The sequence below is a fragment of the Lathamus discolor genome, chromosome 1 (assembly GCF_037157495.1).
Source record: "Lathamus discolor isolate bLatDis1 chromosome 1, bLatDis1.hap1, whole genome shotgun sequence".
Lineage (NCBI taxonomy): Eukaryota > Metazoa > Chordata > Aves > Psittaciformes > Psittacidae > Lathamus > Lathamus discolor.
In genome coordinates, this window is record NC_088884.1 from 121,071,324 (window position 1) to 121,097,253 (window position 25,930).

Here is a 25,930-nt window from a genome sequence, read left to right on the forward strand (position 1 = left end):
TCACTTAGGCCAAAGTTTTCCAACATGTTGCCAGATTCCTGGTGTTGTAAAACCCCTTTTTTGTGCTCAAAGAGTTATCAGATATCCCAAGCCAACTGCCCTTGGTCATAAGTGATATTTAATTGACATTTATGCTGCAGAAGAAAACACATTATGCTACAATATGTGAAATATTAATTTGGCTTATAGTTTTCAATGACTCAGCAATTTTGATGTATAAAATAAAGCTATTAGGCCAGATCCAAGAGATAATATTGGTAGCGTACAATGTGACCTTAAGATTTCTTTAAGGAGGGAATAGTTTATGCCAGAGTGGCAGAAACCCTGTTGTAGTATGATTCTGACATTGCCTCATAACTAATTACCCCCAGTCCAGAGGAGCTGAAAAGATTGCAGAGCGGTGCACTTAACTACCATGATTCTCACCTGGTAGCAGTCTCTGGGGAGCTGTTTTGGCTGGCAACCAGGCTCAATTTAGAGCAACCCAATAACTTCTTTGATTTATGTCACAAGTAATTCCCCAAGCCCAGGCAATATGGGAACTGAGTAGAAAGAAGTTTTGCTTCCACTGAACTGAATGTGATATTTTTGTGTTCAGCAATTTCCAGGTCCCAAATTCAGGTGTTTCTTGGGACAAAATAGTTGCAACAGTCCAGAAGAGCAGCATAAAGACTGTTTATTCCTATTTCAAGTAATTAACAAGTGTAAGCGTTCAGTTTGATCAACAAGAAGATTAACAAAAAACTACACTTTTTCAGTAATGTGAACAAACCCAAATTGCTAAACTGCTGACCCTCCTCAGTGTGTACACCCTTTAAGGGGCTTGTCATTGTGATAGCCTTAAGGAGAATAAAATGATAGCTTTTATTGCTTATGCTATCCTTTTAATATTTTTCAAGAATTCAAGTTTAGTGTACAGTGCATTTTAAAACTTACAGGAAGGGGAGTTACTGTCCACAGAAATTAAGCAATGTTCCCCATAAATGATATCTAGTGGTAGGCTGAAGGTTTTGGGGACTCGGACCTCAGTCACCCTTCAAAGAACTTGCAGTGTCTCCCCTCCAAGATCTTGCAGTGTCAGCTCCATCATCTCATGTTTGACCTGCACATTTCAGGGTTTCCCAATTTGTTATCAGAGACCTTTAGCATTCCAATATCTATAATCTGTGCAACAATAATCTGTGTTGGATTTGTTTGGAGTCATTTGTATGGGCACGCGTAGCTTCTGATGATATTCATACAGAGGCTTACAAAACATTTGTTTACCGAGACATATTAGAAATAGGTATTCGTTGCTGTAAAAGCTGGCTGAGTGGTCCCTTCGCCTCATGGCTAGTGATTCAGTTTAGATCCAGCCACCTGCTTTGAAATACAGCCTACCCAAGGAAGGACATCCTGGGCTGGTAATTTCTGGGAAGGTCAGGCTAAGACATAAAAAAGTTCCAGACTGATGAATCATTTGACATTGGGATGTGGTAGGACTATATATATATATATATTCATATATATAGATTTTAGATATATGAATGCTATAAATCTGCCCAGCTGAAAACCCTCTTTCTGAACCAGCTACCATGCAGGAGTACTTTCAAAGTTCTCAGCCCTGGAGAAATCTGTACTAAACTCCTAAATCAGAAAAGATCTAAATCTTTCAGTAGCTCTGACTCCTAATCCAGAACTACTCCTGCCCCACAAAATTTGGATTGTTTCCATACAGATCTAGTAACAATCAAGTAGAGAATGCATTTGTCATATGGCAAGTATGCAGGGGAGGGAAACATTAAAGAAACAGGTACTGGAAAAAACCTGTCTTTTGAAAGGCATAAAGAATACGAAACAAAAAGAGGCCAGAGTGCTGTCCCAGAACTTCAGGAGCTGTTTCTCATCAGGCTTGTGTAGGATCGTGTGTGAGGAGAGAACAAATACTGTGCTAAATGTCTGGAAATACTTAGGCAAACCAATGTATAGCTTTAGGAGGAAAGCACAACTTAGAACTGCATTCCTGCAATGAGTGTACATCCTGTAGAAATGTTTGAGGAAATTCTCTTTCCACACAGGAGGTGATGATAAGGCAAAAGTTACTGAGGGTGTAGCTGTAAATTTCACCATAACTAGGCTTGAAACAGTGTATAAACCAGATGGGACTCAATGGAAAAGCCAACAGGAAAGACCTGAAAGCAGAAAACTCTGAGTGAGAAAAACCAGAGCATGAATAATTGCATTTATAAGTGTTTCTCTAGCTTAAATGAAGCACTTACTTATTATGAGACGTTAAATGAATGGTGCTGATATTTACCTGTAAGTTATTAGAGGGGAATTGAGCTTAAAAAGGTACATTACTTTATTTCACTTTAAGATGTCCCTGATCTTGATGCCAGGCCAGTTTGCCAGTGTTCCCTGAGAAGCAAGTTGAATTCTTGCTGCCTCTTACAGCCATGCAGCATTGCAGCAGTAATGTCTCTCCAGGAGATTTGGAGAAGGGGCCAGTATGTAAGGTACATGGGCGTTGCTGGGGTGGAAAAGTCCAGGTCTGGGAAGGATCAGAGGGAGCACAGGGAAGCAAGTGGGGCGGTCAGGCATCCCTATCACCAGCCCTTATGGAGCAATTTGTTTTCGTGTGCTTGCTCCATTTATGAAAGATAAAGAGGGCATCTGGTCTGTTTGATATTATTGAAAACAAGCCATGACAAAAACATGAGATCATACTTAAACGTACAAGCAGCTATTGCTGCTTTTTTAAGACAAGAAATTGGGTAAAGGGATAAACTTTTCAGTACACCCTAAATATTAAAAGCTTGATAGCATTCATAATTGAAGATAAGGAGAAGAGATCCCCTGTAACAGAACCTGTAAGGGTCCACCTGGAAGTTTTCAGTGGAAAGCATTTTTGTCACCGTGTCAGTGATGATGACTGATAGCCACCAACAGCCACAGTGAAGATGGAAGGATGAAAACAATGCTCACAATTTGCCAATGATCCAAAGATGGAGAAAGGCTTCCATGGATGCACAGCTCCATGATGTAAAAGCTGCATAGCGCCGGCATATGCCAAACCCCTGAATCCATGCTTTATGACTCATGCCCCCTCCAACAAAACCCCTCAAAATGTCAGTGCCATTTTAAGCCCAGATGCTTTATCGTTATGACTGTCTGATTAAAGTCAAGTGGTCCATCTGGCAAGATCACCCTGAATCTGTAGGAAAGAAGAGTAAAATCAACATAAGCACTTCTGATGTGTTTTTCTGGGACTGTCAATGGCTATACATTTACAGGCAAAAAGCCATGAGAAAATACAGCTTGGCTCCCTTAGCTCATAGCGGCTGCAAGGAGGTGCTGTTCCAAGCAGAGGAGAAAATTATGCAACCTGGTGGTAACTGCTGGCACTGGAGTTTTATTGGGAATCCTCAGTAGGAGTTTGTGTGTGTTTCCTAGCAATGCAACATCATACGGTGAGAAAAACAAGCAAAAAGGGAAATGTTTTGAAGATGAATCAGCTTCTTTTTCTTTTCGCTGGTGGTGCGATTACAAGGGGAGATTGCACTGTTAACTATAACAGCACCCCTCAATTTCAGAAGTCACATTTTCATCAAGCCCTTTTATAGAAGCTGTCCCCCACAGATAATGTGATGCTGACTGGAGAGAACATTTGCTAAAAGAATGGCAGATGATGAATTGTGCCATGCAAGTGGTGGTAATAGCGCTAAACCCAGCTATTTCTGAAAAAAAAAAAAAAAAGAAGTAGTCCTATTGCTTGTCTTACCTTGTCAGAGCCATGTCTAGACTCTGAAATGTGACATGGGCTATGTTCACCTCTACTGATTTATAATACACCTGACCACTGGTGGTGACCTGTGGTGACCTAGTCTTCCCATACTGTCTTTTCTCCTCTAGTGGCACTCCAGACTCATATTTTTCTTGAAGAACCATCAAAAACCCAGTTTATATTTTATTTTGTGTACAAAACCTCGGGCTGTGGTCTATTTTAACAGTTTCTGACAGCATTTCAGGTACAGAGTAGCTGCTTTCTGCTCTAGTGGCTCACGTATCCACCCCTGGAGATAATTCAGAACGCGACTGTATAAAGACCCTGAACAATCTGCTTTGAGCAGGGTGTTGGTCTAGATGATCTCAGGGTCCCTGCCAGCCTTAGCCGTGCTGTGATTCTGTGATACTTTATGCATAAATATTTTTTGTGCTGTAGGAAATTTTGTGCAAGGAATATTTGGGATGTAATAGCGGATTCCTGCTGAGCTGCACCAGAAAACATGCTTACTCTTCATATACACTAATGCTAAACAATCATTACTTTATTGATGATCCACATCTATCATTATGGCAAGGGCAAGAGCAAGAGAAGAGCACAAAACAAGTGCAAGAAAGATTAATGACATGAATGTTAGAAACTCCTCCTTCATCTTGTATGGAAGACTCATACAACTGGCAGCACTAGTGGCAAATCTGCATGTCAAAAGGAGGTTGGGTGCAAGAGACAAGGTGATTTTATGGCAGAGAAAACGTGTTGTGTAGGACAGAGAATGCTGCATTACAGTAGGGAGGCACTTCAGCCTGCAGGATGCATGCTGAATTTGAAAGGCTGCCAGTGCTATTGCATCTTTGAAGCTTTGCTCGAAAGTATGGGCAATACATTTCTGCTCTCAGAAATTCTTGATTTCAAAATGATGCATTTTATATAACACATCATCCTGATGGATAAAGAGGGCTTGATCACAGGATGAACAGTCCATTGAAAAGGATCTTTGTTCTATTTGCAAAGAAATTTAGTCTAGTCCTGGTATTTTTGGTGCTGTGAAAGGACAGATTTCACCAATTTGAGAACTATTTTTTCTATTTTGGTGGAAGAATTTAAACAAAAAGATATGAATTACGCTGGTGATGCTGATGCTATCTAACAATATCTAAAGCAGATATGAACCAGAAGGGTATCCATACTAATTAGAAACAAAAAAAAAAAAAAACCCAGCACAATTGAAAAAAACTCCCCAAAGACCGAAAACTAACTCAACTTCAGGCATTTTTTTGATAGCAATTAGTATAAGTTAAAATCTAGAAAACAAGGTGTAGATAATAGGTGTAGGTAACAAAAGGGATATATAGTCAGCATAACTGAGAGCAATAGGAAGTTACTTTGCATGTATAGCAAGAATACAAAAACCAGTAACAAGACTATTGGTCCTATACTAGATAGAGATATTGTAGGTATCAAGGATTAGCAGAAAAGGCAAAAAGTCTTGAACAAATATTCTGCTCTGTGTTTGGGCAAAAGCCAGATGTATTCAATCAGATGATGAAATAGCTTTCATTGACAGGAGCTAATGAGGATGTTAAACAGCAGCTATTAATGTTAGACATTTTACAATCAAGATTTCAGCTTAAGTTGCATCTAGGATTTTTTAAATAGCTTAGTCCATGAGTGCTGTGAAACGTTAATGTTGATTTTTTAATAAATCCTCTAAAACTGGGAGGGCTCCAGAAGACAGCAAGAAGCTAACTTTGTGCCAGTACTTTTAAAGGCTAAGTGGCATTACTTGAATAATTATAAGCCTGACATCAATCAGTGGAATATATTGCATAGCTAACAGGGGGCTGGCTAATACTTACTATTCATAAGTGTTATCACTAATATTGTTCACAATTCAGCCCCATGTTAGCTAATAGATTCAAATGGGTCAGTGAAATTAAAGCTGATCTGTGTGTTTATTGATTTAATCAAACTGAATAGAATTTCTTAAAATATCATGAATTAGGTTGACAGCGGTAATGATGTGGAGGTAAGAAACTCTTAAGAACATTTGACTTGGCTTCGTATATTGGCCTGGTTACATCATCTGAGTTACGCAAAATCAAGGTTAGATCTGTTACCATCTGTAAGTACCAGCAGTTAATCAGAGTAACTACAGTCATGCCTTGTGACTGAAAATTGAAGCCAAATAAATTCAGGTTAGAAATAAGGTACATATGTTTGTGGGGAATAAGGTCATGGAAAAAAGTCTCCATCCTGGATGTTTTTAAAGGAAAATCTAGTATAACTAGTTTGGGCCGTAAATGTGGAGAGTGAGAAAGAGCACCAGAAGCAGCAGAGTCAGTGATGGGGAGTTAGTTCCCCCTCCCTGCCAGTCTGCATGCATAAGCAGCTCTTCTTATCACACTGCAGCTCTGCAGCAGCAGCAGTGGCAGGTGCTGATCTTGGCAGCGAGTGCTGGTCAGCCTGGATGTTGTAAAAGGTGAGAAGGGATCATCGCAGGGACCTTCTGGCTTCTAGAAGCCATTTGTAGGTATTTTGAGCTGTTCACCGAAAGGCAGGTGTACTGCCCAACATATAAACCTAGACAAGGTGCCCCAGTCCTGGCAGAAACAGGAACTAGGTCTGTGTTTTGGGCCAAGCCCCGAGAGCCACCTCGCTTTTCCATGCCCTCCTTGCCCTCCCCACCTCTGCACCAGAGGGACAAGAAACAGCTGCCCAGTTCCATCAGGGATGGGGGGTGTGCTGCACTATTGCAGTAGCCTTCCCTTCGCTAACAGCTGCTCCTCATCCCCTACAGGGGAAAGGCCGGTAGAAGCACCCTGTGGGCTGGGTCTGGCCCATGGGTCATGATGCTGCGGCAGGATAAGGCAAATGAAAGCAAATATTTTCCAGGGCCAAGTTCTGTGTCAAGATAAAGTCAAACGTTTAACAGTATTTTACTTTCTGTACAAGTCTTCAGTATAGTACTCTAAAATAAAGTCTTGTGGTATCATTTTCCACAAAAACGGTTCCTGTAGCCTTTGGTAAGTGTCGGGAATATTGTTATTCTTCTAGCACAAACCAAGACAGGATGAATAAAAAGCATATTAAAATAATAAGCATATTGAAATAATAAAAAAGCATATGTATTAATATGTATTATCTCACTTTATTTCAGGAAAGTTGTAGGTCAACTGAAGCAAATTTAGATTAAAGCAACAGAATAATTGAATAGTTGAAGAGATGTAGGAAAAGAAATTTAACAATACATAAACAAATACAGAAACTAAATATAGATAATAGAGGTGCATTAGATTTGTAAACCTAGGGAAATGGGATTATCTTTTAAAGTAACACATACTTCTTAAAGAAAAATTTGGGCCAGGTTGCTCTTACAAGGGAAATTGTGTCACCCTGATAAATCAGTACTAAACTAAGCAGAGCTCTGTGTGAACATGCTGTGAACAGTCCTCTGCTTATAAGGCAGAGGTGACCTAGAAGCCGTTCCCTCCATTCTCTGTCCTGAAAGTGAATGAGAACCGACTTATAGCTGCCTTCAGGGGAGCACTCGCTAGACACTGCAGTTGGAACAGGAATATTCTGTATTGTAAATGAGATGGGTTAGACTACAGTTAGTGTCACTGAGTTTTAAAATACATCTCTGGCAGTATGAGAAATGGACTACAAGTTTGAAAATCCAAAAGGAGGCTTTTAATTTCATACATGATTCTAGTTCTTGTAATGGCCATATTAAATTTTACTCATTTTTTACCACGGAAAATTGTAACATTCTGGGACTCTTCAGCTAACATGTCCTGCAAGTTATCCTTTCATTGCACAAGGCTCTGTTTTATGTCTTCATTACCCATATCATTGGGTGTGATCCAATTGAAATGAACTTCTTGGATCACTGACTGACAGCCCCCATGTCACCCAGGGTCACATAATCGTGGTCATGCATGTCTCTGTCACCACCTGGCTGGACAGTTTGCCACTGCTGGTCCAGTACTGAACACTGTCCCAGGCTGTCAGCACTTTGGTTACTGGGAAACAGTTGCAGGGATTTTGTATGTGTAGTTTTGCCTTACCACCATGGAACACCTGTCTTGTTTTTATTTTTCATAACCTGTAATCTTGGTTTTGTTGTGTAACCTGCACCTCAGTTTTTGTGCATTGGTTTCAAAATGTACTGTTTTCCTGAGAAATCTAAGTCTGGCAAATCTGGGGAGGTGTATCCAGTCTTTGCTGAGGGAATAGTGCCATGCTTCTCTTCCACCTTGCACTAGAATCAGCAATGTCAGCAGTGACAGTAAAAGCTTCAGTTGAAGTTTAGGTCTCTTCTTGGCTGCCTCAGTTCTTTTGATCAAAGATACTTTCTCACTTGTCACAGAGAAGCTAATAATATTCTCCCAAATGTTTTTAATTCCTCTGTAAGTCTGGTATTGTACTTCACTATTACTGTTTTAGTAACAAAATGCGATGATGCAAATAGCGCAGACTATCAGCCTAAAACTGCAAAAAGCCAAAGGTGGAGAGAGCTGAGAGTAAGATGCCTGAGGGCATTGTGGAGGAGAGACAGGCTGCTGGGAAGGAGCAACAGGCAGCTTTTGGAAGAACCAGGTTTCCATGGATTGGTGGCTCGGGTAGCCCTAGTGAAACTTATGCTAATGGCAGTTGCCCATGTGTGTAACCTCATTGTGAACCAGCATTTTTTCCAACTAACTCTCAGGTTATTATATGTGAACAAACAGCATTATTAATAATGCAATTAAGTTTCATAACCTGTATTCTTTTTTCTCTCCCCCCCCCCCCTTTTTTTTCCCCTCTTATTTTTTTCCCCCTGCTTTACTGTATAGTCCAATTGAAAAGAAACTTTGGGAGAGATTTACCCAAGTCATAAAGTACAGTGCCTTGCACTCCAAATCTCTTCAAGCTCCCTGAACTGTGTGGGGGTGATCCTCCTATAGATTTGTTGTACCTGAAATATAAACTTCACAAAACCCAAGGAAGGGAGTATAGGAACTTTACTTTTCCCCAAAACACTACAGTTGGAAAGGCACCAAATACTTTTTTTCTTTTAAGTGTTCATTGTCTGTGCCAGTATGATTGTCTGGTTTATAAAAGAGAGTGATTCACCTGTGGTTACCTCATAGCACAGAGATACTTGATCCCCAAAAGCACTGATGGAACTGTTGAAAGACAGGTATGAAGATGTTGGATTTAGAATTCCCAGTTACTCTGTTCCCCAGTGTGCTCATGGGAAGTGATGAGAAAGGCATTGCATTGTTGTTACCTATCTCTAGAAGGGCACCAACGACTGTGAGTTCAAAGAAGGTGCCTTCTTGCCATGCAAGGTTGTGACCCTAGGATCAGATAGAGGATATTGAGCTGGCTACTATGCACAAACAGAACAGACTTCAATTATTGCATCTAACACTGGTCTTTAGGGTTAATTCCTACTATAGCTTCCAGGCTTCAGAAAAATGTAAGTGTTGAATAGTATCTGTCCTGCAGGTTCAACAGCACAGGGCCGATTTGAAAGAATACTCTCTGCAGAAGGATTTTCCCCCTTTCTGTCATCTTAAAATGAAGGTGTCTAACTATAGCAGGTTGCACAGCATGAGGCACCTTGTGCATGAAAAATTACACAATTATGAATGTTTGGATTAGTTTATATGATTGACTGATCATCCTTAAGTACTTTATAACGCAACCATTCAGCAAATTAGGCTGATGTAATGTATCGCTATCAACAAGTAATTTCCTGTATGTTTGTTTGCAGTGTTCTCTAGCAGCTGCATTAATTTTGTTAATGAAATATGGTGAGTAGATCGTGATTCCCCCACTCTTTATTTCACAGGTTGGTGAGACCAGATGCAAAAAAGTTTGCACTTCGAAATCTGACCTGAGATCCAATGATTTCAGCATCGTTGGAAGCTTGCCAAGGGATTTTGAATTGTCGAATTATGACTGTTACGGGAAGCCCATTGAAGTCAACAATGGGCTCGGGAAATCTCAAGCCAAGAACAACAAGAAGCCTCCTCCTCCCAAACCTGTCATTCCATCGGCAGCAAAGAGAATTGATCTTTATGCAAGAGCACTGTTCCCTTTTTGCTTCTTGTTCTTCAACGTCATATACTGGTCCATATATTTATGATAAATCTTTATTTTTTCATATGTGTAAAATATATCCCATTTCATTACCCCTTCCCAGTCATGAAGGCCACTGTGTGAAATAATTTGCATTTTCAAAGCAATATGTTGCATCTTGATGCCATGAGATTGTACTGAACATATGGCATCTGAAATTTGAATGAAAGCATGACACTGCAAAGTCTGTGCTCCGACCAACGTTGTATATAAATGTACAGCATACATCCTGCTTTAGGAATATATATGAAGGACAATGCATACTACATTATAACGCCGAATAATGCTCTTCAGTTATTAGTAACATACAAAGATTTAAAGTGTTTCTGACAATGAAACTGATGTGCACGTTGAGTATTACTAAAATCAGTATTCTAGTATATGTAGTATTTAACAGCTTTTTTGCTGACTTCCAGAGGGAAACAAAAAAAACATCCTGTTCTTGTATAATTTTAGAAGGCACTGTTGAAGGAAAAGCTAAGATGTAATTCATGTTATTTAGGCTTTGTAAGTGAAGGCAGCACTGAATAAGCTGATCTTGTCTATGTGGAAAAATAAAGGTCAGAGAATTATTAATTTTGTAAAATCAGCTCATTTAGGGGTAAAAAGGAAAAGACAATTGTATCCATCAAGCAGGCACACTTAATTGTGTGAGGATATGCTGAAAATAAAACATTGGGCCAAAACTTGAGTGCTGTTTCCTTAGACACAAGCTAGACACAATATGTTAAAATGAGGCAGGCTACTTTCTAGACTAAAGGTATTAGGAGTTCTGGACAAGCATCACAACACGCAGTTCAGCATCAGGTTATGTTATCCTTTTCTACATTACTCTGGCCTCTGGCTCGTCTTCTGTAGTGCCTGGCAAGCCTGCAATATATGTCACCATTTTTTTATTGTAGTGTTGGATACATCTTACTTGATTTGTTTTGTTTATCCCCTTGAAAGTTTTCAGTTTAAACAAACCAGTTGTTGTCAAGATTAAATCCCATTTTTACCACTATTTATATGCTTTATATTTGCCTGTTGTAGCAGAGATGACCAAAGCAAACACCTAGCCAGCAGAAGTGAAGATGTGTCCAGATGTCTAAGGATCTGAGACTCAAATATATTGTGAGCCCCTGTATCTATGTGTCAATTAGTGGCTGCCCTCACCAACTCCTTGATTTGGCTGCTACTTTTTTGGATGATATGGTCCTATGCATGAAACAATCCTGATAGGAGACTGCTGTCCATTTTCCAGAGGAAACCCTATTTTGTGGAGACTGCCTAAACTTGATCTCCCTGGGGTGTGTAAGGCAGGACCTGGGGTCTCCTGTGGGTGCCAGAGTACATGCATTTGTAAGGTAGTCATGAGGTGAAATGCAGCCAAAAGAAAGTTACTTGTATGTGGGCATCCAAGCAGTGTGTGTTCCCCGGGAAAGCACTGGGACTGGGCCTCAACCCTTGAAAGCGTTCCATAGGAATAAATGTCTCCACTCGTTAAGCTGAGGCACCACAGTTAGTTAAAATCTGAAAATAAGACAGCATTTCATAATAGGATATATGAATTATTGTCTCCTCATAGGCTAGGAAAGGACTGAAATGTGTGAACCTTCTATAGCACAATCCCTTATATAGTGGGACTGTGCTTTTCATAGACACAATCCCACTTGCTGTGTTGCATTTCTGGCTCACCCAGGATGTGTTGAGACAATACAGGGCACAATTGGACTGTTGGATCACTTGGGTATTGCCCACGACGTGAATGCTGTCTACAGATGGTGAGCCTGCACAACCAGAAGGCCGGAAGTGAAACTATCAAAATAGGGAAGCACACCATGCTTGCTTCACTGGCATCTGGAGGATCTGCACGTGCCCAGGGTTTTTCTCTAACTCCTGCCACTCTGTGATCAACAGCCTGGTTGCAATGATTCTTGTTTGGGCTGAAGAAATTTGCTCTTGGAAATGTGGTCAAGTGCTTTAAAACAGCCTCCTGGCCACTTCCTTGTGGAGATTTCAGGGAGTCACTTTACGAGGTGGCCACAATTTGTTCTTTGGGTTTCTTTCTGATCCGAGGAAATGGAAAGGAAATCCCAGATGTTACTGAGCCATGTTGCACGAGGCGGGGGGGAGTGATATCTTTAGTGTTTAGTTCAAAGTTTCAGTGTTTCTGTCTGCTGAAGATGACTTGTAAGAGACTGTAAGAAGCAATAATGCTAAGTCAAGGAGATAAGAAAGGGAGGGGCAATTTTTATACATACAATCAGAGTGCTATATTTATAGACATTATTTATTCTCATACTTGTATTTTTTCTTATGGTACTGGAAGGCAAGAAAATAATTACCCTGTGCTGGAAACTGTATGAATTTTGGAAGGTAATTTTCTTGTTAGAACTCTTATTAAATGGTTTATCTGTAATTAATGTTCACATTCTATCTGTATAATCTCAATTATAGATTTTATTGTTAAATTAATCTTTGTTCCTTCTTGCTTTCCTGCTTACTTGATGGCTTTTGTGTTTTATCATAAAACATTTAATCAATAATACACCGTAATTGCTTTCCAGCTCACACAAAAGGAAGCAAAAGGAATGTGTCTTGTTAAGATAAAGGCTTTTCGTTCATTACAGCACAAAACCTAAGGACAGAAGCAAAGTTTAACAGCAAATTTGAAGCAAAATTTAAAATAGAACAGTATCAGCTGTAAAGTATTAATTTTCTTTTCACTTACGCTAGATAATATTGCAGTATCTGTATTACCTCAGAATATATTAGCTTGTCCTACTGAGCAGTAATAATTGATTTATTTTATTTTCCTTCTCTCCACTAAAGGTCATGGACAGTTTTGCATACCATACCACATTATGGTCCTCCAGCACCCTCTAGTTGTAAAATTCTGCCTGTTGACAACGAGGTGCAAATATGAAACTGTACAGGCAGTACAGGATGTTACTTGGTTGTGATAATACGAAGAAAAATAATATTAATAAATTAAAAGTCAATGGACGTAAAATCACTGGGCAACTGTGATTTGCCATGCAGTATGAATTTAAAATTGTATAAATTAAGACATTCAAGTAGTAGCAAAGGTGAGGCTCATGAAGAACACATTAGTAACTAGATTAACTAGTCATGATGTCTGAACAAACTGCATGGCAGCAAAATCTGTTTCTGAGGGGGAGACCCCATCTGTGTTTCAGCTGACATTTACTTTAAGTTCTGCTCACTGATATTAGAGTTACAAATGTCCGTTGTACCTTTTAACATAAGCCCCGGTATTTTCTTGGCTCTTAAAGACTGAGGGGTAGTATCCAAACAGCTCTTCCCTTTCTTTCATGGTGTTATGGGCATTTAGATATCTTTGTATTTCAAAATTCTGCATCAGGGATTTCCATGGAGTTTAATTAATTCATTTCTTTACTGCATCTGCAGATTTAAGCTACACAATAAGAAAGGATGTGACTTGAAAAGTGTATCAGCTGCTATGATTTATTTCCCTGCTAGGATGTGTGAAATGTACTGTGTGGAGAAATCCACACGTTACCTTTCTCATGCTGGTTCGCCTCATGTTTAACACCTGGTTTGGGGAGCAGCGCTGTAGTGGCTTTTGGCACTTCCTCTTTTTTTTCAGTCTCACAGTAATTCTAGCTGAGGTGTGTGTGAGCTTTCTGTCTTTGGAGTGAGGAGGGGAATTTATTCCTGTAAGTGCAGCGTACAGAAAATGGACCACCTGGAAGCATTGCCAAGCAGCTTTCATTCTTCAAAGCCTTCCAATTAATTCTTGGTAGCGGGAAATGTGTGGATAAAGAGCGAGCATCTTCAGTGCCCTATTTCCCATTAAAGACAAAGTCGTAACACTGCCTTTTGGGGTAGTTTCAATGAGCATGACCACAGAGATTAATCTGGCTGTATAATCATTTTGAAGGAAATGCACTTACAAGTAATCTTAACTTGAAAATATTTCACTCTGAAGAGAGACAATAACTTACTTAAGCAGTCTGTCAGAGCTGTTAAGGTAATCTATTAAGAGACATTATAACACAGTTGAGACCATTGGTCTCTTCTTCAATTAAAGCAGCTTACCATTATGGTTACTGGGTGGCTGGTGCAGAGGATATTTATAGAATAGTAACAATAAATTATTTATTTCCAAGGGAATGCAAGCTGAATATATGCAATGTCAAGTGATTTTTCAGGATACAGAGATAGCGTAGTGCTGAAATGAGTACAGACGTGGCGTGTAGCAAGCAAGGGAATGATAGGACACTGTTACTTGATGCTTCACGGTACTAATTCCGGGATCAGAGAAGATAGCATGGAAAGAACAAGAAATTCAGATAGAGACTGAATAATAGTTTTGTTTGAGCCTACAAGTTAACTTAATTTTATAACAATTTAACTGCTCTGTATAATGATGTTACCTTTTTTTCTAACTACAAATCACTAATTGAAAAAAAGGAAAATTAAGCTTATCTGTGGTGCCAGACATACAGAAATTAGTTCTTTTCATATGAAGCTCTAGACTTCAATAAACAATGGACTATACAGAAAGCAGTATGCAGTTTTAAAGACATGAATTCCCACTGTTGTGGTTTTGTCTCTACTGTTGTATCAAATCGATCTGAAACAATCCGTGCTGCTTTGCAGCACTCCCTCACATTTTGCCTTACTCAGGAAAGTTGCTCATCCCTCTACCTCGCAGCACCTGTCCTCATTCCATCAGTGGCAATAGTAGGCATTTAAAACACAGATTACATGGCTATTTTGCAATCTTTCTGAAAGTCCTTCATACTGCTATGAATATGTCCACACTGCAGCCACTAAAATGTCTGCGGCTAATGCAGGCTTAGCCAAATTAGCTTCAAACTAGCTAGGTTGGGGATGGCTGGCAATGTAGCCATGGTAACGGCAAGCTCCAGCTGGGAAGCCTACCTGCTGCCATTGGAAATGCAGAAATAGACCATGATGCTAACCCCCACAAAGCTATTATGCTCATACAGTTGGTTTAAAGTTAGCTCCTGGGGGTGTTCATCATCCCGTGCCTATAAAATGTAGGCGTGTGCTGTATGACGTACCCTGTGCTAGAACGGAATTATTTCTTCCTACTGGTGATGTGGAAGATGCCACTGTAAAACATTCTCTCCTTGAATCTTGATGGCATACAGGATTTCTGACATATTTAGTTCCGTGTACTGACAAAAGTGTGCACCACACAGCAGTGCCAAAAATGAAACCCATTTTCCCTACGCAATCTGCATGTAAAAGGTTGAGTGGGAGTCGCCCACCTGACCATGAATGTGGTTGCCTTTTGAGTCTAGGTCATAAGCTGTCCCTTTTGCACATTTGAAGAGCCATTCTGTTTAAAGTCCCTGCCTCTAATCATAGATATTAGAACATAAGCTTTGAAATTCATAATGACACTAAAGAAACTAGTGAGGCTAATGAGACTTAAGACTTTTGCAGTCTTATTTGGCTTCCAAGTTGTCCATGGAGGTCAAGCCTGGTTTTGAGGGGCACTGATTGCTTTTCAGCAGTGTGTTTCTCAGCACAGCAGTGCCTATGAGCATTCTGGAGCCCAGCATTGACTGACTCCCTCCAAACAGGGTGGGAGTCATGCCCAGTATATAAGCTGGAGATCTGGCTGGAAGGGACCGATTGTTGCTTGTGGATGAGCTGGGCATTGGTCAGCTACTGGTGAGCAGCTGTCCTGTACATCACTGACCTTTGTCATTTTTTAGTTTTATATCTCTGTTTTTTCCCTTTTTGTTATTACCATTGTAATTTTAGTATTATATTAATTAATTATTAAACTGTTCTTATCTCAACCCATGGATTTTACCTTTTTGCACATTCCCCTCCCCCATCCCACTACGGGGAGGTGGCGGTGAGTAAGTGAGCAGCTGTGTGGTACTTAGCTGCCAGCTGGGCTTAAACTGTAACACCACCTGATGAGTTCTTCAGGCTGTGGCAGTGGGTAGTGTGGGGTTTTTCATATATATCTGTATATGTTGTTTGTTTCTAAGAATATCCACTGTGAGAGTGATTTTTCACTTAAGGAAGCAAACTCAAGAGGTTTTGGGCCCAAGAAACCCTGCTGAGTATAGCAGGTCAAGTTGTTGTACCATTGCTGCCTTCAAAAACCTTGCAACTCAGAGGAATCCTTCTCTAGCACCATAAATTGCAAGAAAAATCTTTGCTGAAACTGTGACTGCTGCTGAGAGGAAAAGCCGTGTGTAGGCAGCTTCCACCTTCTTCCACCGTAGCATACATCATGATAATCAATAGCACTGTTTAGCTTTTCCGTTCTGCAAAGCACTCTTTCTATCAAGACTGAGTTATTTCCTTAGCAATACACTTCAGCTACTCTACCTTTCATCTCTATACAGTCAGAGCGAAGATCATGTGTTTGATGTTGACGGAGTTCATGAAGGCAAGCTAGTGCTGATGCTCAAGAACAGATGAACGGTGATATACGGGAAGGCCTGGGACTCCCTTGGTTCTCGAGTTTTAACATCACCTGTGTTATCCCATTTCAGTCACGTCCCTATAACTCAGAATATTGTGGTGTTTGGATAACATCTCACAGCCTGCATTATATTTTCAAGTTAAGTGTATTGAATTTTTAATTTCTTGTCAAAAGCAGGCTACAAAAAAGAGTAGTCCATGTGACATTTTTTAAAGCGTTGATTTCCTCTATTAACCTTAAAACTTGCATTTGACCTAAAGGCAAGGGAAATACATTTCTCTGTGCTCAATAAGCCTTACATTGTCATAACAGATTTATCAGTGTCTCAGACAGGCTCGTTCTTTCAGATTAATTTGTTTGTTTCTTTGACTCCCAAAGGCCAGCTCACTGGAAAACATTAATTTGAAGATTGGCTATTTCAAGGCATAATACTGACGGGAACTGACTGTAAAGACTAATGTTTTTGAACAATCACACTCCAGCATCAGTTTCTGCTTTTGACAAAGCCTGTCTTCCTACCTGCTCCTGCTTCTGACAAATCCTGTTTAGCTTCAGCCTACTGAAGGGTGTAAAATCTTCATAGGCTTTTTCAAATACCTGTCTGATTGTGTCAGCTTCTGAGGCAGCTCTGCTTCCATTCCTCTTCTCAGTGTGCTCTAGGATCAGGCTATTACAGAAACAGTCTTTTTTCAAGCAAATACAAATGATATAGATCATCTACTGTGAGCTACGATCTACTTCATGGAGTTAAACTTTAGATTTTATTTGTTAATTCATTGTATTTTCTAGTTGGCTATTTTCCTGAGGTGGATAATTCTTAAATAAATAAATTTCTTAAATGAATGAATGAATGTGCATAACAGCAGGAGAGGATCACATAGGATCCACTTGATTTCTCTAGACTTAAAGCTCTTTGCAGTGGTCTTAAAGCCAGCAAAGCTTCAGAGGGTTTACTACTGCTTAATCCATTGTGGTTGCCTTACAGAAGCGCAAAGGCAAGACCTCCTCCCTACGTAGGACCTGTCCTATGTGGCTGCATTCGATGCAACCTGGCCAAAGGAAAACACAGCAAGGTTTCCCAGACTCCACGCCTTTGCAATACTGTGTTCATCACATTCTCCATTTGATGAGTTTTCTTGCAACAGAGAGGCACTTTATTTAGAAAAATAACAACAGCGGTGCCATAGTAATATTCCCAGAAACTGCAGTTTCATGGGAGATTTTACACCACTACTGCGGAATATTGAATATTATCAATTTCACCATGGGAGATTTTAAACAGAAAATGCATAACCACGTTGGCAGCACTTTATTATCTGTTACCCATAAGCATGGCTTTATTGCTTTATTTATCATATGTTTCCATATTGTTCCCATTTCAGGAACAGCATTTTAAAAAGGGAATTTTTCTAAACTTATGAATTATTAAAGTATATTGCAGTTTACCCTACTTTTTTCCACAGGAATATAGAAAAGAGAGAGTGTATTTTACATTACAGTGCTCTTGCAGCAAGTTTACTGGTCTCTGTGAAGAAAGTCTTGATGAAATTAAATAAGTGGAAAAAAAATTCATGGAGTGTGCAAATGAAACAGTCAGGAATAAATCCATTTATGCAAAACTCACGCTGAGAGTCTGATGAGCTTTGACAATTGGAATAAATTATTTTGGCTGAAAGGAGATTCCAGACTTAAAACAGGACAACGCTGGATCATTCAGCAGGTTTCATTTCTCAGCTGAAAAGAAAAATGTAACTTTATACTGGGTAGTCTTGTCCATACTGACCTCATATCCGCCCCTACCCAGCACGCTCTGCTGTAATGTGGTCTTTCTGCCAGTCCATGCTGCAAGAATCCAGCCGACGAAATTCTTTCTTCTCTGACCAGACAGCAAGAAGACTGCTGTTAGTTGACTGGCACATGGTGCATGGCTGAAGGCACGGCTCTGTACACAGCGTAAGCCTGAACACCGTACATAAGTGGTGGTCTGCAGCTAAACACATTATCCAGAAGCTAAAGCAAGCCAGGTGTCCCTTCCCCAGATCTCCTGCGCAAGTTTGGTAGACTATTTCCTCTATTTTCTCATGTTTCTTCGCATCAAATGATAGATGATAACAAGACGGCTTTCCTCTGCACCAAGGGCCTTTTGTTTAGATTGGACGTGCCCGGGATGAAAAATAATCTGTTGCTATATGTTGCACACTGCCCTAAGGCACTACTGTAAAGCATACAAATAGCAATAAAGATTATTCCAGTCATTGTTAATCATGGATTCAGTGGTACACAGTACTGACACCTGTATCTGTCTTCTCCCAGTCTTAACATTTCGGGAAGTAGTCTGGCTCTGAATTCAAGTAACTGATATTCCCTCTCTTTTACATTGCTTTTACTTTTTAGTTCTTCCTGATTTACTCTCAGAGGAGGATCAAGCCCACTGCATGTGTACATTCTTCCCTTTAATATTACTCTTTTCTGATACCTAAAAAGGATTCTAGAAACAACCTCACAGTTTCCTCCCTGGATCCAAATTCTGCAGAAGAACCTGCAGAATAACAAAGAAGTTGTATCTTTTAAAACTGTACATTTATTCATTTATAATTTAGTGTAGAAGCATGCATATCCATATTTAATATAATGGCGTTCTTAGGACTAAGCCTCCATGAAAAGAGTTTGTCAGAATTTAATAACTTACCAGTGTTTTCCCTTTCCATTATTATTAGTAGTAGTATTATTATTTATTACTATTATTTATTATGTTTGGCAAGTGTTTTCAAAGTACATTCATATCATACCACACATTTTTTCAGTTCCCTATAAAATACGTGATCTGTGCCATGGCACAGAGTGAGCTGTGGGATATTAAATCGCATACTGGAGTAGCTCCTTCAATTGCAAGTTCAGAACCAGTGTTGTCACATATAATGTTATCAACAAATACTCTTTTTTAGAGAAAAACTTTGATCAGTTGGCATCCAGTATTTTACTAGATTATTAATTATCAATGCCGTATGGTAATTAATCAGGATGTTACATTAATTACTACTAAATAAATTAATAAAACAGATGCTGGAAAATGTGGGTATCTTTCCTGGGGTTTGTTAGCTAAATCCTTGAGGTGAGAAGCTCATATTAGGTGATTCAGTCTCTCATTTGGAAGACAATAATCCAGCAGCAGTGTAGATATAATCACCTAGTTCATACACAGGGAGCTAAAATGAATGCCACACATCTGTCTGATCAACTTACTCTTGCTTAGTGCCTTCCCCTGAATGGAGTGGAAGCCCAGCACTGCTTTTGGCAGAAAGCAGGGCTTTCTTTCAGGGCTGACATTCAAAAGCAAAGGAACGCAAGACCCCATGAAGAGTGGTATTTCCAATCCATTTAACTTCACAGCCATTTCATGGGATGTAACTGTAATTGATTATCTGTACGTATCATATAATCATTTGTCAATAACACCAGATTGTCTGTTCTTCTAATGAGGCACTCTATTGCGATGAGTTATAATTAATAAAGTTACAAAATAATCAGATGATGAATGGAGAAAATTCCGCTCTGAAGGATAACATTTATAGTCCAGACATTTTTTATGTGCAGTGTTGCAATAGCTGTGAAGAATTAATACTGCATTCCGCTGTCCTGTTCAGCAGTGGCACTCAGAGTGCCGGTGAGATCTGTGATTTTCACTAACTGCCTCAAATAACCCGACTCTTATCAATGTAAAGAAAATCTGAGCTACTGCAAAGAAAATCTGAACTACTGCTACTATTCTGGTATGGAAACATCAGTAAGAACCAGATGTTTCTGGATACATGCTTGAGGCCAGAATTTTCTGATCTCTTTTTATTTCCCTTGCTTTTTCTAAAGGAGGTGCCTTGTATGGTCCGGGTAAGCTCATTTCATTGCCTTTGGCATTTATTTGCTATAGCTGACCGACTTCTAAAATTAAAGTCCTATTTGTTGGCAATACTAGAACCACAGGGCACCCAGCAGAATACAGGCAGAATGCTGGTGAAGGTTCTCCTCCAGAAAATGCTTTTCAGTACTCATGTTTACTTCAGATAGCATCAGTGAAGCCTTTTTATAATTTTAGTTATAGAAAGTGAGTTTGTTAGATCATGTTAGCAGCCTTGTTTCATTTGACAGAAAGACATAAACGCTGTATTCACAGTAGCAACAGCTGGTACTCATAGGTTGGATACAACCAGGACTTAGGAGAGAGGATGGATCCCTGTTGGAGCGTGCATGTCATTGGTCCACTTATTATAAAGTGCATAAACCCATTCTCTGTCCTGTTTTTCTTTGTAGCTGGTTTAGACCCAGGACAGCGATGTTTCTAAGTTTAAGGTGAGGTTGTGCACTCTACCATCTTTGAACTGCCTTTGAAACCGCATCAGCTTGTCTCTTTCATTTTAAGCCCTTGACGCATTCCTTGTGCTGTGTATGTTGACCTGTAATGAAAGGAAACTGTAAATTTCAAATTGTTCAGAACCCAGCTATCTGCACACATCATCTCTGTGCATATGTCTAAGGCAATGCGGTTGGCGAAGAATAAAGTAAATCCCATGTTAAAGTGGCAACTACATAGACTCCAGTAACGTTCTAGCACTTAATCTGTAAAAGACAACTTGCCATTAAACACAAATTATGTTTCAGTAAAGACAAGCAGTGTCATTAAGGTTGTCTTTAATGCCACAAAAATTAAGCAGAATTTTTTCTACTACAAGCCCTGCTATTAAACCCCATATTTAAAGTAATTACGCAGTTAGAATAATGTTATTTCTGTGCATTTACTATGATGTAGGTGTATTTCCGGTCCAAAGTATGTAATTAAGTGCCTCATAAGAATTGTTTCCTTTTTTTCTTACATTTCTGCTTTGGTTTTGTTTTGGGTTTTTTCCCCCTGCTGTAAAAACTTGCCGTTAACACCACACTATCACAATTAATCTCTGGGAAGATAAGGCTATGCAGAGGTGAAAGTAAAAATATCTCTTATCTGTGCTGTGAACTAGTTCTGGGACTGAGCAACTGGAGTGGTTTTTCAGAACTAAAAATAAGCTTCTGTTGAGCACAACTGTGCACATTTCCATGATAACCTGGGGGAGCTGTTTCTTGACAAGATGATTTTCTCAAAGATTATTGATGCCGAAGAAGTAAAGGTGAGCCCAAAAGATATTTCTGTTGCTGCAAGATCATAATGGTAATGATAAGAGACCTGATGTTTCACAACATTCCTTTTAACCTTATATCCTATTTTTGATGGGATTTTTCAAAGAATAGTGTAAAATGCCTGTGGTGGGTAATTGAACAAAAAAACCCCACAAAACTTTTTACCTTTTGGCTATTTCCTGAAGAAAGGAATTGTTACCTTGTCTCATGCAATTCTATCCATTCCTCCCACCTATTTTATTTTTAATGTTGCTAAGTGCTTCAGCTCTCTAGTATGATTTCTGCAACAGCACAATGTGTCTTACTCGACAGTGTCATAAAATGCTTTACTTTCACATTTGCTCAAGTGTTTTTTGTATGATTGATATAATTTTTTTTTTTTAATGAAAACTAACAGGGAACTTTTGATCAGTGTTTAATCTCTTGCTCACTATAGCTTAAATTTCCCTTTATTTTCCTACTGACAGAATCCCTGACCAACTTATAAGATTATACAAGTGATCTAAGTGAAATGCAATGTAACAACACAACCATTTTTAAACTAAATCTGTATCACGAAGATCTCTCTTTTTAAAAGTGTTTATTATTCTACATGTTAAATTTAAGAAAAAAAAAGGAATAAAACCCACAGCATTACACAATCTGCTTATAAATGAATCTATGACCTAATTTTCAGTTACCTGTGGGCACATGAAACTTTATTACGCTGCCAGTTTAGTGTAAAGTGGCCGTGACTGCGACCAGTCATGACCACTTTACACTACTCAGCACTAATGGGAACTGATGACCAGGTACCTTCTGATACTTCTGCAAGGTTCAAAAGGGAAACACCCTTACAGAAGAAAAATGGAGGTTTCATCTACTCGCTTGGTGACCACCATGAATTTTGTTCTACTTTACTATAGAGGGAGCTGAAAAGAAGGCTGTTGCCGTCATACATCTCACTACATTGACAGCCAGTCAGATTGCCTGTGCTATACTAGCTTAGACGGGGGCATCACTGCCCCTGGGACAGAGGTGACATACCGCCCTTTCACCTCCCCTAGGGTGTCTCCTGATCCATTTGGTCTCCAGGCTGAAAGCAGGGTTAACACTAGTGTTGTCACTGCAGCTTTTCTGTTTCTTCAAAGAGCTCTTGGCCTCAAAGCCTTGACCATACAGATACTGTTTCAGACAAAAAGTTAAGTCAGAGAGATTTACTCCTGCACTGTGGAATCTTTTCAGAAGCTGTTTCACTTGGATTAAGGAGTCTAGCGTAAAAGTTAGGGGTTCATTAGTTATGCTGTAGTGAAAAGCATCTTTGCAAAGCTTGTGTGAATGCTATCCTGAATCCTGTGCAAGGTCGTAAAACAAATTACAGTATTGACAAGCAGTGCAATACCACTGTCAGAACTTCCATTCTCTACAGGAGTTCGGCATTCATTAACTGACTTTACCTTGTCAGGACACAAAAAGAAGTCAAGCCCCTGACATGTGTTGACCTTGTCAAGGTATCAGATTTGCAACAGGTTCAAAATCTGAAAAGATCAGCTGATTTCTCCAGGTTTCTAAGGTAGGTGGAGCAGGCTCATATTTATGGATAGTTTTAGTTTTCCTGAATGAAACATTAAACCGAGAACTTGCCTTCTCCGTGATGAGAATGACCATTACAGGGTCCCTTTCTCACAGTCTGGTATCTGTACGGTATCCTTGTTCAAAATAATACCTTAAGCATCCTCACTGTAACCACAGAAACAACTTCCTACAATATTCATAAAGTTAAGTGCAGCCATAAGGAATGTTTGAGCAAGTATATACCAAGTTTTTATCATCACTGGCACATATTAGCCTTGGGTTTCAATCTGTCTGTGATTTATTGATCTGGACCTGCTCCTCAGTGTAGTCACTTGGAATTCTGAAGATGTGAGATCACTGCATGGTGCTGCGATTGCTGAGGAAGGAAACACCCAGTGGTTTTGTGGGAAATTGCTTCTGTTGTACAGAAAAAAGGTCCAAGTCATGAGTGAATAGAAATAAGAGAATGAGCAACAAGAGCATACCCCAGATATGAGAGCGGGCTATAACATTCTTGTCAGCTTGTATTTGCCTTTTAACATTTTAGCGTGTTGTTTATGAATGCAGGGTACTGAGGTGGAGAAGTGATTTGACAGGTACCAGCCATTTGACAAGTACCGTACCTCAGCAGAGTACAGTCCACCAGTATATGAAATCCAACGTCTTTGTCATCTCCAAGGGGCTTTCCAATATGAATAATGAGTCACACATTCCTCACAGGTGACAGAAAAGATGCAAGTCTGCAGAGGAATTTCAGTGATGAACTGACCTGAATAATGGGTGCAGGGTTCATATTTCAAACATAGATGTAGGCATCGAAAAAGGAAAAAGAACATGATAGGAATAAAAAACAGTGCTGGAGTCAAGGCTGGCATTGCTCATGGAACAGATGGGAGAGGTGGCAGATGAAAAGAGAGAGGATCAAGGCTGGCTGCTACAGTGTAAAGCAAAAAACCATCACGATTGAACAAGCTGTGCTCCACAGAGGGAATGGAGATGGTAAAATCAAAATAACAGGAGAGAAAAAGATTCTGATGGTGATGCTTTGGAAAGCCAGATGGAAATCAGACAAGGAAGGGGACAGCAAGGAAAAAGAGAGGTAGCAGGTAGGCAGGAAAAAATTAGGACAGGAATAAGAAATGTATTCCTTGGGACTGAGAAAAAGCAATGGAGTGATTTTATCGGCAAAATAAATACAATGGTTTTTGCAGATAGAAAGGATGAAAGTAGCTCAGATAAATACAGTAAATCCCAACTGGCTATAAATTTCTTATAATGGTTAGCTAAGCTAGTAACAAACTGCACTGTCACAGCTACTATACAGCAAAGAGAACTTAAAGTTGTCCAATTATCACTAATTATTTTGCATCAGTTATACCACAGGGTAGTGAAGTTGCTTTTTTCACCATCAGAATCGCAAAATAGAAGTTAGCATTAGGCATTCCTCAGTGCGTGTCACCCCTGGGTATACGTACTGTTAATGGAAACAGTACGTGTTGGCTAATCAGAAGAGGAAGCAGAATGAGCATGGCAGATCGGGATGTACTTTTTATTTTTAAAAAGACTCGTGGGATCCAGAATGAACATATGGGACTAAACAATTTAAGAAAGATTTGGAACTTGAAACTCTCATATGTGTTTCCTCTTTCTTTACATTTACTGGTATTTGCAAAAGTTCTGCAGATTTCAAAATTCCTAAGACAGCAATCTTTATTTTTTTTTTTTGGAATGCAAGAATTACTTGATCAGCCATAGAACCAAAGGATTCCTATATCGGTACAGCATTTCTGCAGCCTACAAAATCTGCGGAACGTAAGAAATTTTTACTAATGAAAAAGTAATAATTCTGAATATAAACCCCAAATATTGATGGCATATAAGGCCAGTAGGGACCACTGTAGCTAGTAAGTCTGAGCTCTTGTAAAGGGCCTTCTTATATTTAACTTTTTCAACAAGGATTTTATAAAATAATCTTGATGTAGTTAAGCATTTTCCAGGGCGGAGGAATTCAATACAGTTCTCAGTATCCGATTGCCATGGCTAATGGCACGTTACTAAAATAGCAAAACAAAAGATAAACTTTATTTCTACTATGATTGATATCAGCATTCAAATGCTGGTTTTTTTTTTACTGCATCTATCTCCTCAAATGCTTTATATTATGAAAGTTACTTTCCCGAAGTGTATACTCCATGTCATTGAGTTGTTCACAAACTATTCTTTTGAAAAGCATATGAGGCGATCACTAAATGTTTCTGAGAGCGAGACAAAAACTCCTGCTCTTCAGCCATTTCTGAGCTTTTTTCCATGTCTTCTGTGCACCTGGTGAAACACTTGCTCATGTAGTTGAACTGCAGCCACTGCCTCAAACAGGACTGTGCCAGGATGAATTGCTGAGGAAAGGTTTCCCTGATAAACTCATACTTATTTCTGACTGGCACATATGTTAGCCCTTTCCAGCTTCCTCACTAACTTCCACATTACATTCAGAATGCCATCCATTAGAAGAAACTATTAAATCAAATAACAGCCATGACCAAATCCTGCATTCTTTGCACTAAGTAGCAAATCTCTCCTGGACTTCTATGGAATCAGGATTAAGCACTTAGTCTTTTTAGGTGTTTGACATCTTATTATTTGATATCTGTCCTTCTGTCATCTGTCATTGTTTTCATTATTATTGCACTGTTATTTTCCTTTCAACAAGTGATTCATGCTTATTATTAACAGTCCTCCTGTTGATGCTTTGTTCAGATTCCAAACTAATGCATTTTTATATGACCTTTTATCATGGATTTGAACGAATGCATATAACAATCTTCTATTTTTAAGATTTCAATCCTTACTTACCTCTTGCTAGATCCTTTTCA

General features: G+C 39.4%; 1 protein-coding gene across 2 annotated transcripts in view; it reads left to right on the forward strand.

The window, feature by feature from the left end:
- GLRB (glycine receptor beta) overlaps window positions 1–11,425 on the forward strand; it is a 48,122-nt gene extending 36,697 nt beyond the window's left edge. For both annotated transcript variants that reach the window (XM_065665236.1, XM_065665237.1), the window contains one exon: window positions 9,603–11,425. In XM_065665236.1, the coding sequence (XP_065521308.1) occupies window positions 9,603–9,899 (297 nt within the window). In that variant the 3' untranslated portion in view covers window positions 9,900–11,425. The remainder of the gene's footprint in view (window positions 1–9,602) is intronic.
- Window positions 11,426–25,930: the final 14,505 nt, after the last annotated feature.